The following is an 18,329-nucleotide window of genomic DNA, read 5'->3' on the forward strand; positions in this document are numbered from 1 at the left end:
AAAGTAACACAACGCTCTTTCTTATTTTATTTTATTATTTTTTAAAAAAAAAGACTGATATCACTATTATATCTATAAGGTAAACATGAAGGTAGAACCAGCAGCTAGCTAGCTTAGCTTAGCTTAGCTTAGCATACACAGCAGACCTGCAAAACTAGCAAAACTAACATATCTCGTTCTTTTACATTCGGCTGTATTCATTCTACTCTCTCCCACATTTATCACCTCTAGTTGTCACGTAATCTTTTTGTATCATGTATGCACTGATCAGGCATAACATTATGACCACCCTCCTGATATTGTGTAGGTCTCCCTTGTACCTCCATAAAGGTTCATCAGATAATAGGGAAGTAACATCTACACAAATTAATGCCACGTCCAAAAGTTTCCCACTGAATTGTCACAAGACGGTCAATGTTATTTACTTCTCCTGTCAGTGGTCATAATGTTATGCCTGATTGGTGCATGAACTCTAAGCTTTAGCACATATGAATTTATCTCAACGTTTCCTCCTGTTTCTCTGCCGCCTCCATCGTTAAGTCTTTGCTCTGAAGGTTTCAAGGTCTGGGCTCTTCCCAGAAGAGCACATATTTGACTGTTATTGACACTATATAAATAAAACGGAATTGGATTGAACCGAAGTTTTACGGCCGTGCTGTACAAGTCTATTTCCAGGACAAGGAGAAGTTAAGAAGCAGCAATTGAGGACGCCGGGCATAAACCAGAGAGAGAGAAAGATGTTTTACTCTGCAGTTTCTGTAGCGACTAAACAAACATGACGCTGATTAGTGTGCTAGTTCCAGCCTTTAAAGCGACAATCTCAAACATTTCTGTCCTGGTTTAGCTGGTGACACCGGTAGTTACAGGCTGTAAGATTAAATGAGGTTTGAGTCACACAATTCTACATAAAAAACAAACAAAAAACATTTAACAAATCAGGCAACATTTGACATTTTTCACACAGACACCAGAGTGACATCAGTCTTCTGCTATAATTCTTGACTTCGAAGTTAATGCTATTTATCATCCACCTGTTCGTCCTCATCAAACCACAGTCATCGCTCCGTACCCGTGACTGGCGCCTCGATGTCCAACATGGTGCGCTCCTGGCGCAGGATGGCGGCGCCCTCATCGATGATGCGCAGGGCCACGGCCTCCTCGAGCCGGCCCTCCTTGGTGAGGTGAGCTTTGAGCAGGTCCACCCGAGGCCGGCCCTCCGCGTCGAACACCTCCTTCATGGTCAGCCGGTGGGCCAGGGGGAAGGGGACCGCTGCAGGGGTGAGGGTGGGGGGGTGGACAAAGAAGTGAGGAGAAGGAGAATCAATGATGGAGGGAGGAGGACGACGACAGAGGAGATTGACAATGGGGAGGAGAAGGTGAATGGATGTGTGATGAGTTGAATGGGGATGTGAGGAGAAAGAAAGAAAGAAAGAGGAATGTTTATTATGACGGACAATGTGTTTTATCGATACTTCCTGTATTCTTCAACGAGCTTGCCCACAATTATAAGAATCTTCACCATTATCCTGATCGTACCACCGCTGCAGACTCTCAGCACAGTGTGTGCATGTGCTTGTGTGTGTGTTTGTGTGTGTGTGTTATGGAGGCCGAGGCGGGTTGTATTGAAGCCGGGGCTGCCACAGTTATCAAGCCTGCCTGCCTCTGTTCTGCAGTAATGTCTCTCTGCCTCTTTGCCTCTGTTCTGCAGTAATGTCTTTCTTACATAATGAAGGGCCCCAGGGCGCTGCTGGAGAGGGGGGTTGGTGGGTGGTGGGTGGGGGTGGGGGGTGGTGGGGGTTGACTGACGACGAGGGTGATACAGCAAGAGTGCACAGCTGCACGTGAGGAGCCGCATGAACACATGCGACGACGCGCTCGACACACACACACTCGCGCACAAGTGGCCCTAACAAACTAAAGGCACAAACTCGGCGGAAGGAAACAAAAGGCAGAGGTGCAGGGGCGCATGCGTACATCATGTATGGCACAGCGGCGTTGACACGCATGAGCGCACAAGTGTGTATGAGCGGTGGTACACACACACACACACACACACACACAAGCTCATAAAAGGTATTGTTATGCAGGATCCACAGAGCCTGTTGGAGCCCCACCAGTGCTAACACAGATAATGGCCTAGATCACACACTAAAAACTAGGCCTGGCTCTCTCTCTCTCTCAACACACACACACACACAACACACACTTTCACTCTCTGTCACTTTGTCTCTGTTTTGCACTCTCCCCTCTTGTCCCTTCTGTGTTTTTTTTTTTTTTTTCAATCGTCTCTCCCTGTTGCTGTAACAGGCCACAGCCTCTCCAACAAGCTTCCGCGCTGGTGTCCGTTCGTTCACATTCGATCTACTTTTTATGGAGGAAGCAGCTCGACAAAAACGCGGAGCCACGTTGCTGCACGGTCGCTGCTGAAAATCTGATGATGATCAAAATCTGCAATCTGAGTGATTACAAAGGTTTACTCCAAAATTTCAATACATCATCACACGTCATGCATTCAAAGCGTGTTTGATTGACCTCACGGGCGTTTCTCAGCGTCCCTGAAACTACAAAACAACCCCCACACATATTTCAGTACTGGTCCTGGCACACACCAATACACACCCGGATGCATATTCGTACACCACATCAAGTGGCGCCTCGGGGCTCCATAAGGTGCTGCTGCTACCACACCCCGTGACACTTTTACAGGTTTCAAGATTGAACGCGACGCACAAGAGCACCTTGACACATCCCAGGACACCTCCAGCTGCCAAGCCGAGGGTCTGCTTTCCATCGATCGAGTGGAACAGCGGTTCTACATGTTAAAACCAGTTTTGCATTACGGGTTAGGACTGATTAATATTTTAAAAGGTTTGCGCACCCCGGGGCTGTCAGAGAACATAAGCCGGGAAAGGAATTACTCATGCATGTTGGTATTTGTGTGACTTCATATTTATTTATAAAGGGAAACAACGGCGCCCGAGCCAGTATGTGGCTAAAGCTTCTCCCTCGCAGTACTGTAATATACTGTCCTGTACTACTGTTCTGCACCGCGCTGTACTGTCCTGTGGTACAAACCGTACGCATGCCATTAAAAAAAAAAAGAAAAAGAAGAAGAAGCAGCGTGCCCAGTGGTAAAGGGGGGAGCTCTTTTGAAGCCAGCACATAAACATGAACTCAGGCTGTGTATGTATATTTCTGCTTTGAGGTAAGACAAGGGGGGGGCTCAAGTGCATGCGTGTGAAAGAGTCACAAAGAGAGTGAAGGAGAGGGAAACTAGTAAATTGTGAGAGCAGTGTGAAAGTAGGGCAGGTACGAGAGAGAGTGGAGAGCAGCAGAGACACAGAGCTTTGGGGAAAGGAACTATACTTGGGAAAACTATACTTGGCACTTGGAGAATAGAGAGAGGAGATGCTCGGTGCCGACCGTTGGATCGGTGCACAGTTCAGGGGGAATACTACCGAACTCGTCGAAAGGCTGGAAAATCACGATTAAGAGGCCGCATCTTAAATGAAATGCGGCAATTCAGATGCGAAACTTGATGAAAAACACGTCGGCGGAGCTTTGTCTTCCTAAAACCTTCAGGGATTTCTGCAAATCAAAACGAAAAGCTTTCCGCGGCGTGCGTCGGAATGTGTAATCCCGGAGCCAAACGTTAAGACAGAACAAATGCATTTAAATTATGTATACAGTGCTTTGCACGAATTCAGTTAATTGAATTCAGCGGAGTGTTAACCAGTTCGCGGGCCATCTGGTCGGGTTCATGTATTTGCATACATCTTATAAGGGTCTATATTTAATTCGGAAAAGGAAGTGGATAAAGCAAATGTGTTTCATTACACAAGGAGACTAGCATCTTAGGCTATGCTAGCATATGTGTCAGGCCGTATTTAAGCGCAGCTAAATTAGGTTGTTAAAATCCTCACTGTGACAACATGTGATGTTTACGGAGGACAATGCTCACCCTCTGTAGTTTAGCACTGAACATATGGCGCAATCAAAACTGACGGGAATGTTTTTACTTTGGCGTGAAAACTTAGAGAGGTAGCAACAACACGGTGACTTCCCAAATTTTAACAAATTTCATGAAGATCTGTTCACTTTTTGTTCCTCTACACCAAACAGATCAAGTAGAAAGTGGCATTAGAGGAAATGAGGGATCACTAGAGTTCAGTAGGTCCCATCATGTGATCTGATTCATCAAATTATCTCGTTCCTTTTCAGTTTGGATAAAAGTTAAAACACACACACACACACACACACACTGCACGGGCTTCACTTGGAGTTGGAATGATTTTATTGTCACAGTGTGCTAATTGAACTTTTGTACCGAGGCATTTTCTTTCTTTGGAACCGTTTGTGATTAATTAATTTTGTAAAGTCAATCTGGAGCAAGCCCAGCATGTGCAAATAAAAAAACACAGTACACAAAGCTTGTGCCACACAAAAAAAAAAAACAGAATGTTTTCTTGTCCGGTTCTGCTTGGGGTTGAGTTAAAATCAGCCACACTTAAGTCACATTATAATAATTCACTGGTATCAATCGAGCTTTTCACCGTCAACCTTTTTTTTTTTGTTGTTTTTTTCCTCAATCCAGCTTCATTTTAATGACTGAACTGCGTGTGCCGTGACCCTGCTTGACAAAGACACAAACACACACACACACACACGCGCGTGCGATTAAGGGTCTGCCACCACCAAGAAGAAATGATTTTTTACAAGGCTGCATGAGAAAATGATGTTGTGGTTCTTAACAAAGGATCATTGTGTGCCATTTGGTGGCGGTGACAAGAAAAGACTCAGTGTTACAGCTTGTGCAGAACAAATTGCACAAGTCAGTGCGCAGAGTATTTCAAGCAGTCTGGTGCAACAGTCGTCATGTGAGACCAGAGATCAAGCAGCATGGGTTGATGGATTTCTTTGCAATGACACCTAATGTCAACTACTCTATACCGAGCTTGAAAACTGTCTGATTAGTTAGTGATTGTTACCTGCATGCTGAACCAGCAGTCAAAGATATTATTAAGCCAGTGAGCAATGCAGTGTTGCCATTAGTATTAATGAAAATAGTCTTCTGATGCCTTATCCTGGTCTTAAGGAAGGATTTGTGCCATTACTACTAAGATATTTTCACACCAACTTAAAGCCCCAGCAGGTGGTATTTCCCTAGCGCTCACCTTCCTGCTTCTCCAATTAGACTTAGCTCATTGGAGGAGCATGAAAGTAATTCCGACACTTATGAAAGCACATTCTCGCACGAAACTGAAAAACTACAATTCAAACCAAGTTATCAGAAATAAACCTAGGTAGGTGTATGAATGACGTACCCGCCTCCTGTCACAGAAATGGCTCTTAACACTTTCATTCGGCTTGATTTTAAGCATTAGAGCATTAGAATAACAGCCCGCTAGCCTGATGAGCACACTGACGCTTTACACCACTTTGCCAAATGCTACTGGTCGAAAGGTGCAGAAGACCTTTCAGAATTAAAACATCCTGTTTGAGTGAAGCCAAACGTAAAGTAGGGGAAGGATGCTTTCAAATGTGATGCCGCAGAATATTTAACTCTATTGTAAACCTAAATCAAATCAATATTTAGTGTGAGCACTGGTAATTTGTTCCAACGTGCCACTGCTCTGTGAACAAAGACAGTGTAGACTTGCTTCTGTCTCTTCATGCCATGAACTGACTCCATGATGTTGAGATGTGTGGGGGCCACGCCATCTGTTGATCTACTGAAGTCACGAGATATGACTCTGGATCCGTGTTAGGTCTCACTGTCCTGCCGTAAAACTAATTTGTGACTATTCGGGTAAAAGGTGTCGTCGGAGGTAAACAAGCACCAAACACCTTTGCGCAAGGCCTTAGCTGTTTTAGCTTCACATTTGCATAAAAACAGGGACAGTTCTAGGTTATGATCCTGTGCAATTATTCAGATATAGATCAACTTGTCAAGTGGACCAAAGGCAAATGTCACGGTGTCTGTGCTAACACGATGCAGTCGGAAATAGTATGGAGAGTTCATCTGCGAAAAGCAGCAGAGAATATTGTCTATTAAAACCCGGTCCCTGTGGTCTGATTTAAAGGATGAGATTAATTACAGCTTTCGATGTCTTACTGCGGATATTTATATGTGCTAAAATTAAAAAAGTGCTATGAACGTTGATGATATTAGCTTTTAAAACGTACAATTGGCAGCACTATGTGGCAAATGGTAATAGAACATTTTCAGGGAGTGGTGAAGGGCTGGTTAAGGGACCAGTATGTAGCATTAAGAAGGATTCATCCTTCAACGTCCCCAATGACTGTTGTGTTTTTGTTGTTAGAATGAGACTATATCTACAGAGAGAGCAAGTCCTCTTGCACGGAGCCCGTCAAGTTTCTACAAATAGAACGCTGGATGTAAATAGGTCTCCTCACCAACCAGGGGAGAGCTTTAAGTCCCACACATTTTTTTGGGCAAATTCCACTTTGGAGCATAGACTGTAAAAAAAAAATGTGACAACCCAACATCTCCTCAAAAATGAAGCCAAAGCATGTAGAGCTCCCCCTAGTGGCTACACTAAAAACCACACCTCCACTATGTTGGTGGCTGTGACTAAAACGATGGTTTCTGTCGTCTTAGGTAGTAAATATCACGCTGACGTTTGTTCAAATGTTATTTTTAGCTGAGTTAGTAATTTGAGCTCTAAAAAAGTGACGTGACATCACAATGATTGACAGTTGACACTGACAACCGCTCTGTGAAGCACTCCCATAGGACTGCGAGAGTAGAGAAAAATAAATTAATAAATTTGAGTGCTGTGTACAATCCAGCATTTCTTGGTAACTGGCAGAGGATCGTGCAGAGTGCGATATTAATAAAACTCGCAAATTTAGGCACTTGTATCCCCTGAATATTAGCATCAGTTTGACCAGTGGGAGGTGGTGGAGTCCATATTTTCTACAGTCTATGGTCGTTGGGAACTTACACCTAGACTGGCCTCTTGAGCCTGTTGTTGAGGTGATGGGTGGTCAGAGGATGAAAGCAAAGCGGTCATCCCTGATGGAAAACTGATGTCAACCCCCTTCATGGCACCAAAACATCACTGGGACAGTGTGAAAGAGCTTTACGGCGACCTCAGTCCTTCCCTCGTGGCCCTCTACAACCAAGCCCGCCCCCCAGAAGACCACATACGTATAACTACTGTTGCCACCCACTGTGGGATAAATAAAGGATTTTCTATTATCTTAATATGAGTTTTGTGGAATTGGAATTTGTTGGATGGATGTAGGACTATCCAATCACGTGCAGAGGTATTGATTGAAACATGCCCCATAATGAAACCCAAATGGCTTGTTACCAGACTCATATTCTGATAAGAAGTGCTGCCTTTTTGGTTTTTAAATGTTGAAATGCCAAAGAAAGCAAAGGGTGAGGGAGGAGATGTCAGTTGGTCGTAATCTGCAACCTCACCGGTAGACGTCACTAAATGCTGCACAAAATATGGCCCTTATGCAGAAAATATTAACAAAGCCTGACTAATAGCTAATGGCTAAAATGTTACACTGTGACAAAGTATGAATTAGGATGTTCTTTATCAGCTAAAGCAAATGTTTGGCTGCAGAATATCTTGTTAAAGCTCTGCTGTTGAAAACGATCCAGCTGGCACATTAATATTACATGTAACTGTCCTTATAAATATATCAATGAAACACTGGTTAAAAGCGATAAAACAATGTGAGAGTGAGTTCTCCGTCGCCTATCAGCAGTGTGAGGATGACGGTGTCAGTTCGACACGCAGTGAGCCCAGACCATAGATGCCACACACTTTGTGGTGGTGGTTGGTGGTTGGTAGTATTTCTCTCAAACGCTGCTCTAAGGCATTTTAACACTTTGCAAAGCTGCCAAGTCTTTCAACCTTGGGAGGGAACCGAACCTTCCTCCCTGTCAGTACAGTCTGAGCCGTCCTTTGTCTGAGCGCAGATGACGAACGCAGCGATTTCCACTTTCTGAAGCGGCGGCAAGTGGAGTGAAACGCGTTATTCATCCAGAACTGTCCCACCGATCACGTGATGCACAGCGCGCGTGTGAAATGAGAATGGCCGAGAGGTGTGAGGCAGGCGAAGAGGTGAAAACGTTTCTTTTTATTCTCCTTCTTCTCCTTCCTAAAGTACTTTGTACTCTTCTTGTCTTCTGGCCCCATCTCCACGTCTGAACTCCCCGGTGTGGAATTTATTAGGCACCAGAGCTGCCAGCTCAGCCAAAAATCTCCACATCACAGAACAGAGAGGAGGGGAGGGGTGAGAGAGAAAATCTATGACATAGCTTTCAACCAAATCTCCTAAATTTGTTTGGGCTGTCCTAATAGCCTAACTGGAGCAGAATCTGATTGGAATCGTATTGTTATTGTGTGCATCATCCCTAATGGCTAAAGTTAATTATGGGGATATTTCATCAGTTTTAATAACACGGTGAGAGGAGCTGGTGCAGGATGCAGGAAGTGACAGCGAGCGACAACAGACAGATTGCAGTAACGACAGCAGACGTCACCCATCTGTCCTCATTTGTCCCCTTTTCTCCGAATGTTGCAGAATTCGACTAAATAGGTAATAAAACAACGACGCCAACCTGCGTGTCTCAGTCAAACCGGTGTCTGATCATTGGGGAGAAAAGGGAAACTGCCTTTTGCTCTCAGCAGGTAACGCCACACAAAGACGGTAAAAAATGGCACACGCACAGTAATTAGAGAAGAAGAAGAAGAAGAAGCGTGTCTATACGTGTGATGTACGGACTACGCATCAACTCATCACAGCGCAACACTGTGGCAGCCCAGACTGTATCTGTCTGATGCTCGTCCATCGATCAGGACTGATGGCATGTCGCTGTGTGTGTGTGCGCGCTTGAATGTTAGATGCGTTGCCCTCTCCAGGACCTCATCGAAAGCGATCATACACACACGCACACATCTCCTGAGATCAGTTCACTCCTGTCTCTAAATGAATAAATGAAGGAGGAAGAAACCGGGGGGATGAAAGAATGAGAGCACAAAAAATTGGGGTGCGTGAGAGAGGAAAGATGCGACTGTTCACACGCGTATTGTGTGTGTGTGTGTTTGCATGCGTGCGTGTTTATCCTGAATCTTTGACCCAGATCAGATAACATGGATTCATGGGTCTTTGAAGGTGGTAGTGGTGGTGGTAGTGGTGGGGGGGAAGCTAAAGATACGTTTGAAGTCGTTCAATTAATGCACACTACACACATGAAGGACCATCTGTGTACAGATACACACACACACACACACACACACACACACACAAACACGAATAGAAACAACGGCCCATCCCCTAACCGCCTGTCCTCATTAGACAATCCCTCTCTCTCTCTCTACCCGACTCTCTCATTCTCTCTCTTTTTCTGGAGTACCTCCTCTAAAAATAGCCCTTGCCCTGCCACACTCCCCACAGGGCACACGGAAACCTGTCAAGGTGGGACCCCTGGCTCACGAGAATAACACAAAACCTCAACACACACACACACACACTCACATGCACACACAGCTTACACGGGGCTCTGAGGGAATGGGACAGCGTGTTAAACTAAAAGGAAATATGCCCAGTGTGCCCCAAGCCTTCCCAGAGGTGATGTGTGTGTGTATGCGATTGTGTATGCATGAATGCATGCATGCATGTGCGCACGTTGGATGCGGCTCCGCTCAACTTTTGTGAACGCTCTTTGCGCATTTATCGATTTGCTGAAAAGGTCAAAACTCATAAAAGACGTACAGAGTGTCACCTTTGCACTCTGGGGCACCGTCTCTTGACAGGGACCAATTTCCTAACGCGAGACAAAAGGAGACAAACCCTTTTCGCCGAGCTGTTAAAGAGCTAGCTGGCTATTTAAAGACGCAGTAACATGCGAGGATGCATTTGAGCCCATCTAGCTGTGAACTGTACTGTCAAGCAATTTAGCCCTCTGGTCCCTTACTTACCATATGACATATATGACATTTATGTAACTTTGGCCTCCATTTTGGCTCTTCACATCCATACGTGATGCTTACTAGTGTAAAGCAATAACTCAAAAGTGACAGTTCAAACTGGATGAGCTGAAATATGAACGATGAAGACAAACATGTGGGAGACAGTCTCTTAGCATCGATAGATCTATCAGATATTCAGTAAACTGCTTATTGACCCATTGTTAAAAAGGTTCTAATTTAACTCTACTGTCATTATTTAGGTCACGCGGGGCCTTTTCACGTCGTACAGTTTGGCTTGTCACGGGCGAAAAGGTGTAACTAATTGCAATCACGATGACCCCATTACATTTCGGTGAACCACTAGACAACGACGCCGATTACCAGGACAGTGGAGCATCTAAATGGAACAGAAGTTGTGATTAATGTTCATCAGTCACACCTTGGATAAGCAGAAACGTTCACGACGAGGAACACCTAGCAGACTGAAATATACTGAAAGATGTTTTAATGTTTTGGCGCGTTCGTAGACATGGAGACCTAAGTTTCGCGCTGAATAATAAATCAGGTTCTTCAACCACTATCACCTCTTACCAAAAATAACAAAAATACCAATAAGATACCCATCTTTAGTCACATAAAGCTAAAAAGCTATTCAATTTACAATGACACAAAATGGAGAAAAACCTTGTATGAAGCCAGGAAAATAATCCTTGATACTTTTCCCCCCCCCATGATCAAGTTTGTCATGGCTTGTCTGGTCACGCCAGTTCAGATAACAATAGACCTTTTTCACAGCCACCGAGCTCTAAGCTCTGCAAGTGTCCCAGTAAGCCCTGAAAGTGAGCCAGCTTCAGCTTCAGCATGCACAACATCAGGACCCTGCAACTATCTGACATAATGGAATACAGCGAAAAGAAATTAACCCATTACAGGCTAACGACGCTACGCGTGTGCTCCTGCCGTGCAAAGTGTCGATGAGGCAGGAGCTGTGCGCTGCGCGTTAAACGTGATGCAGAATTTCCATGATTTTTTCATGCTCTCGTGTTTAGGAATCAAGCGTTAACCCAGGAGTCACGTGTTGCAAAACTCTGCCATCTTTTCTGCAGACCTTTTCAATGCTAAAGGGAAACCGCAGGCAGAGTAAAGCACGTTTGACCCACTGACATTATCTTTAATACTGCCAATGATTATTTTTGTTGATGCTTTGATGATGTCTGTTTTTATTGCACCTGCTTTGACTCAGTGTCATGACACTGTAGCAGTGTTCATGTATGTGTTGTATGCTAGTATACTGCATATATACGCTACTGTGGAAAGGTCTCAGTTACTTGAGATGTTTAAATTCTTATCCATAATTTACTACCATCGGCCAAGCATGTAACTGGTCCCACATGACGAACCCAGACGTACATCCAGAATTATCTTCAGCCAGAAAAAAAAGCAAGGGATTGATTAAAATGTAAGGGATAGTTTCACTAATTACGTTGTCATGTTTACTGCGTTTTGCATGAATTGTAAAATAAAAACTATTCTTTTTTTTTTTTTTAGGATAACCTCACTTTTGTCGTTCAGAGCCTGAACTGTGACAGTCTATCTGCAGACAAAAGTTCAAATGTTGCACACTCAAGTGTCCCCACTGCTGACTCATGGGTTCCAGCTTGTGCTTCGTCACCAGTTAACAATGGCACAAGGAGACGCATGATGGCTATTAATCCATGTAGTCATTTCTATTTTAGTCTGCATTATACGATTTACAAGGTAATATTTGGTCGAGGCAGCTTTAAAGTCAGCGAACTAAGCTTTCGAGTAAAACTACTCACATTCTCACATAAAGCTGAAGCCTGATCATTTTTCACATTTTGCACGCACACACACAAACTCGTGTTTCCATCTTTGAGAGGACCTTTGGTGACGCATTTTCTATCCCCGAACCCGAAACCTAACCATCTCAACTAATGTGTCGTTTATGCTTCTGTGGGACTCGATGCTACAACCTTCGCATGAAGCTAATTCCCGTGCGAGAGGTTTATACTTGTGCGCTCATCAGTGTGGCTCACTGTGTTTGTTGGGTTAGTTTTTGTGTCTACTTCCTTCTTCACATTCAACAATGGCAACTGAAACTTTTATTGAAATTTCACCTTAGACGAGTCGTACAAATGTTTGCACGTTCAAACCTCCTCAGTTAACTTTTCCATGATTTGTTGCATCTTTATTGATCCAAAACAATCAATTCAAAAATTGCAGAGATGGAGAAGCAGTCGGAAATACTAAAACGGTAACACACTACTACCAGTCAGACCAATCACAGCTCTTGCAGTCTGTGTCACTGTGATGTCTAGTTACCTTTATGGGGAGGTGCACATCACGCTATGGCGTTAGGGTCTAGGTCTGGAGTGATGTTGTACCTATGCCGTCAAATTATTGCAAAAATATATATTAAATGCCTAAATTTAACCTAAGTCTTAACAGGTTGTAACCCTCAAAGAAATGTCTTCACAAGGTTACAATATTATGTGGCCCCTACAATGTAGTAAAGACAAGAACACATACACAAATATATAAAGATCAGAGAACGCTGTCCCTTCACTCAACAACTTGAAATACTGCTTGTCTTTCTGTTCCCAGTTCCTCTCTATCCCTCTGTTCCTCCAGCTACTTCACCTCCTCCATGGCCTTGCCACATTCTCTCTTTCCCTCACCTCGCCCCCACACTCTCTGCCTCTCCGTCCAGTCCTCTCTGTGTGCTTTGTCCTTTGGCATCCATCGCCCCTGCACCCCTGCACCTCTACGCCCGCTGAACATTACTGAAATCCATAACGCAGGGAAGTGCCGGGCACAGTCCATCTGCCAGACATGACTGGTCTTTGACTGATGCCCCCATCCCTCTGCAGCTTCATTCACACTAAATCATTCCCTCTGACCATGAATCGTTGTGTTTGGGATAGAATATCCCTGTGTGTGCGTGTGTGTGCATGATGGATGATACGTGAGGATATAGGTCGCTTAGTTTCTTCCACTGGAACTACGCTCCGGTGGCCCAGCTGCATTACAACACACATGCAAACAGATGTGGTGGCGGGGAGCGAATAATTCGAGGGTAAAGGTGGCCGAGTGATGGATGGACGACGGTAACGGTGAATTTGGTTGAAGTAGGTGGAGCCGGATGCTCAGGACCGCCCCTGCACAGCTGCATTCATAGGCAATCCTGAAGTCATACGTGCAAGCGCCGCAAGAGCAACCCCCCCACAGCCCCCACAGCCCACTCCACCCTGTCCAAGCACGACGCACGCACGGAATACCGGGGCATGCCCGAGCGACGCATCACACTGTCAGCTCCGCTTCTTCCGGCAGCGGGACCTTGTGGGTTTATTGATGGGAGCCAGTGGGAGAGACACCCACCCGAACCAGGCGTCGGCCGCATGTGACGGGCCGCCGCTGCCCGGCCAGCCTTGTTGTGACCCGATAGGCACGGCGGTCTGTGCGAGCTCCGCAGATCATAACCCGAGCGGAGCCCCTCCTCGCCCCACCCCCCTCCTCCTCCTCTCCTGTAGTCTCCCACGCGTAAACCAGAAACAGACACTCTAAACACATTAGATATTCCGTAATCCAATGATGCAATAACACCATTAGAGCGGTATGCATCATCTTCGTCAAGGCAATGAACTCAGATACGCAGCCCAGCATCCCTAAACTCCATTTTGTCTCTCATTTGACACTCAGGGAAACAAGAGGGGGAAGCCAGGGAGCACTTTGTGGAGACGTGCAGGAGCGATACGAACGGGAGAAGCGGGATCAGCCCCTGACATTCAGGCCTTGATAAAAAAAATAAATAAAGCAAAAAAACAAAATCGACTTAAAATGACTCGTCGGTCTGTCATGTGCGCTCGTGTGTTTTTTCTTTTTTTAAACGGCACATCAGCAAACATCGGAGTTCACCATAAAGGCCTGCAAGATCAAAAGCAAACTCGCGGACAGGAAGGTGCGCACTCGGCCTGTCAAAGTTGTCAGCCTACCTGCTATTCAAACCAATCGATTATCCGATTTCTTTTTGGTTCAGATTTGACTGCGAATAAAAAAAAAAAAACGGATCGCTAATGTAGGCCAACACATGGATGTGGCCGTCACATCCAAACAGCAGAGGCACCAGTGCGAGGTGCAGCTACACATGCGGGGTTTAAATACTAGGGACGTAAAGCTCAAAAATCCTTGAGAGTCTCCGATAAGTCCCCCATAGCATCCTTCCCTCCCTCTTCCTCCTCTTCCCCCCGTACATCGCTGCATACATGCAACATCATCCCGGGGCCACCGTCCGCATCCACATCAGGACCGCAACAGCGAAAAAAAGATCATTCATTTACCTTTATGTCTGCCTTTCGCTGTCATCGTCACACTGCTTGATGTTTCATTGGAATAAGATGCTCATCTCCCTCTCTTCTCCCTGCTCCCTCTACCACTCTACTCGGTTCTGTTCTCTGTAGGGTATTATTCAGTAACACGAAACCACCGCTAGGAGTGGAGCGCGTATGGAGCTCATGCAGCACGGGGTGTCGCACAATTGCTTTGGCTATACATAGAGGAAGAGACATCCCCCCGTTAGAAAATGGGGTAATGCCTCGGTGAGGGGGTGAATTCTAATAGAATAACGAGGGAAGACCCTGATTATGGCGTATCGTGCTGGATACCCCTCACCCCCTCCTCCATCCCCTCCATCACCCTTCCTCTAAAAAGGTTCAGAGGTACATGCATGCTGACTCGCAAGCCAAATGGGCTACTTTTATTATAATGTGTTATGATGATTTAAAAAAAAAAGAAAAAAAGAAAAGAGGATGGACTCAAAAAGAAAAGAGACGTGCGAATAAGAGACACTGGTGCAAAGACAGGGATGCAGACAGAAAAACAACGATGAGTTACAGCAGAATTATTGGCACAGAGGAGCGCTCACTGGCCGTGCAGGATTTGGCATGCCTACATTTGATCACCCGGTCGGCGGGACTTGCGTTGCAGTCGGACATCCTGGAGTCGGGACGGGAACAGAGCCGAGAGGGGGGGCGGGAAGGGGGGCTCTCTCTCTCTCTTCTGTCAAGGGCCGAGACTGTGCTGTCGGATCCTCCGGCAGGCGTCGAGAATGTACGCGGTCGCTGGGTGCTTTTCTCGCTGCAGCAGTGGCATCACTCGGTGGAGTCTCCGCGCTCTCTCGGACGGGGGAAGCCTGCTGCTGCGCCTGCGGTGACTTTGGGGGAGGATAGGCGGATACCTAGCTGCTGTTGTGGCATGCTTGGATCCCGATTTTTTTTGTTTGTTTGTATGTTTGTTTGTTTTGTTTTTTTTAGATAGAGAGGAAGGGAGAGAAAGGGGGCGCAGTGGATAAGGGGGGGGGGGCTGTGAGTGGGGTGGGCTGGTGGCGGTCGAGTAGGAGGGGGTGACTGTGGGGGTGGGGGTAGAGACTCTGGAGGTTATAGAGGCCGAAGAGACGCCTTGGAGAGAGAAGAAGACGCGCAAGGCTCTACCTCTCCAGGACGCCTCTGCAAGCGGTGCCGTGCAGCTGGCAACACCCCGGAATGGCGAAAGAAGGAACTCCCACGCAGATCCACCCACCCACACACACACACACAAGCGCATGCACACGCACACGCGCGCATGCACACACTCAGACTCATACTGCCATCCTGTGGAGACATTGATTGCAGGGCATTCCCCCAGAACAACATCTCCGTGGAGTGGACAGTTTGATTTCCAAGGGGCGGGAGCTGACAGCAGGAGATCACGTGACCACACAGCAGCGTAGAGGATGAGCCAGTATCAAAAGAAGACACTGATAGCTGTTTAAATGTTTCCAAAAAAGCCCCACAAAAAAAATATATCCACCCTGACACTGTAATCCTCAAAAAAAAAAAAATAGAAAACTAATTTGTTGCCTGATAAATACTGAGGTTTGGCCAGAGGGGGGCCCCAGAGTAGAGGCCATGCATGTTGCCTGTGGATCCCTGTACAGAACATCTCTGACTCAGTTTTGTCAGTCTGACCAATCAGACAGCTGCACTTTAATATCTGTCGTCCTTTAACTGCCTCAGATGTAGTCTTGTGAATGTGTCCGTTTTGCTTTGGGCCCGTAAAGACCTACGCTATTTGCACCCAGAAAAGGAAAAACAACAAGAAAATACGCCGTGACTGTAACAGCAGACCACCACCACCACAGAAACAATGCATGTTTTGTGAAATAAGTGAAATGTGAGTATTCTGACCTGGATTTGCGAGTTCACATGTTTTTGTTTGGGACTTTAAGTTACAGGAAGAGTAAACTGCATTGTGTGCCATTTTCTCTGCTTTTCCACAAATAAAAAACTCCTTAAAAGGATGATCTGAGCAACAAGTTTCTGTTCTGTTCTGTTGATGTGTAGTGTAGTAAACCTGTATAGTAGATGCTAGAAGGACACAAATATGCTTTTTTTTAATGTTTTGATCAACTTAACAGTCTAAGGACCATGAAACCTATATGAACCAGTCCCACTTTTGTTTCACAATCAAGTTAGTTGATTGATTGATTAACTGTGTTTTGGCTGGATAAGAGCATCATGAGAACATAACATGCAGGCTACACACGAGGTCCAGGAAGATGAAGAGGATTAGCTTTGCGGTGAACCTGGAGTAGAAATGTCTTAATGGAGTTAAAGTTATATTATAGATCACCATTGTCAAAATCAAACATTCCTCTATATCATGTTGTTTTTCCTGCAGATATTTTTTTGCATCAAGACAGACACCGTATAATTAATGATGGTCACACAGAGTTTATATGACCTTTTTCTTGCCTCGTAATAGTAGTGAAACATATGTATTAATGATGGCTCGGCTCCAGTAAGCCCAAAAACAGGAGCTACTATTTGCAACCATCAATAATACACCTGCTTCCTATAGTGACAAATTTCAGAGGGACACAGTAAATATGTTCAAATGCAGTTTTTCTTCTTTCTCCCTGATAATCTGGAACTAAAACAAACACATACACCACTCTGTAATTACTTAATTTAAACTATTTAACTGCTCCAAAACCAGAAAGGCTTAGACAGCCCTTTAAGTTGGGCAATTTAAAAATAAATAAATAAATAAACATCGGAATAAAATCACACAAAAACACAAACAGAAAAATACAACTGCCACACCCCACAAAAAAGACAACCCAATATGAATATCCGTATTCAATTAAAGATCAATGACAAAGCATGTGGGCTATAACAAATTCAGAAGCATTCACATCGACCAAGAGTTTGTGCTCTAAAAGGGATTTAAATTTCCCTAAAGCAACCAATTCTGACAGTCAGATCTGCTTACAGTATTCCAGGAAACAGAGGGATAACATTCAAAAGCTAATTTGCCTAATTCTGTTTTTGACTCTGGTATGCTTTGCATTGCAAGGCCTCCTGTTTCCACAACACATACCATGTATATTGTATGTAGGGATTAGAGTGCGCAGCAGATCTAATACAGAACATCCATTGTTTTCTGATCATTCCCAATGAGCAGTAACATATTAGGACATGCAATAGAATTTCTGTACAAATTAGAGTTATATGTGAATAAATACTTATATTAATGAAAGTTGGTTGGCTTAGGATTTTGCTATAAGTGGTCTCATCTTTTGCCTTAATGTGTGGGGACCCATTTAGTTTAGCAAGTTGTACAACAAACTTGAATGTGTTCTTGAATAATCTGATGAGGAGATGCGTTTCCTGCTGCAAAATGCTCCATTTCAGGCTGCAGAGTTAATAGGAAGGTATGTATTATGATATATTATGAGTTTAGGGGCAAATTTTGTATTTTCTGTATATATGAAACACAAGGAAATGTGCCAATGTTAATAGAAATCGAGATTGTTTTTATTTACAACCGTGCACACACCTTTACCTGAAATTGTTTAGTGGTCATCATTTGTTTTGACCAGAAGATTTTAAAAAGTAACATCGCATGCTAGACGGACGAATAAACCACTAACGCCAATGTATACAATTTTAATATAACTCCCTGTAAGTGAACGATCATTAAATAATTCCCACTTCCTCAAAACAGCCTGTTGTGTTCCTCCCCACGTTCTCGCTGCTCATATCACTCCGCGCAGAGCAACCCCAGAGGGTAGTTCATCCGTAAGACATTACCCATTAAAATTATGATTCAACTTGGACTTGTACGGCTATAACCGACGGGTTCATCGATCATATTTCTAACTAATGACCTCTCCACTGTCTGCGAACACGCAACTTACTTTGTAACTTGTAGTAAACCTATTTAAATGCCGCTTCCCAGGAGTTTACCGCATGCAAAATACACGCTGGGTAGACATTTTGGCTCCGTCCGCACGGTACGAATACAGCGCTG

General features: G+C 44.8%; 1 protein-coding gene across 3 annotated transcripts in view; it reads right to left on the reverse strand.

The window, feature by feature from the left end:
• The window catches only part of ppp3cb (protein phosphatase 3, catalytic subunit, beta isozyme), a 36,622-nt gene extending 21,302 nt beyond the window's left edge, over positions 1-15,320 (reverse strand). The window contains exons 1-2 of one of the 3 annotated variants that reach the window (XM_047585294.1): positions 14,929-15,320; positions 1,070-1,270 (exon numbers count right to left, since the gene is read on the reverse strand). In XM_047585294.1, the coding sequence (XP_047441250.1) occupies positions 1,070-1,270; positions 14,929-14,971 (244 nt within the window). In that variant the 5' untranslated portion in view covers positions 14,972-15,320. Of the gene's footprint in view, positions 1-1,069; positions 1,271-14,317; positions 14,908-14,928 lie in introns of those variants that run through there. The other 2 variants (XM_047585292.1, XM_047585293.1) reach the window with 2 other exon arrangements.
• Between the last annotated feature and the right edge of the window lie 3,009 nt (positions 15,321-18,329).

Source organism: Mugil cephalus, chromosome 5 (genome assembly GCF_022458985.1).
Source record: "Mugil cephalus isolate CIBA_MC_2020 chromosome 5, CIBA_Mcephalus_1.1, whole genome shotgun sequence".
Lineage (NCBI taxonomy): Eukaryota > Metazoa > Chordata > Actinopteri > Mugiliformes > Mugilidae > Mugil > Mugil cephalus.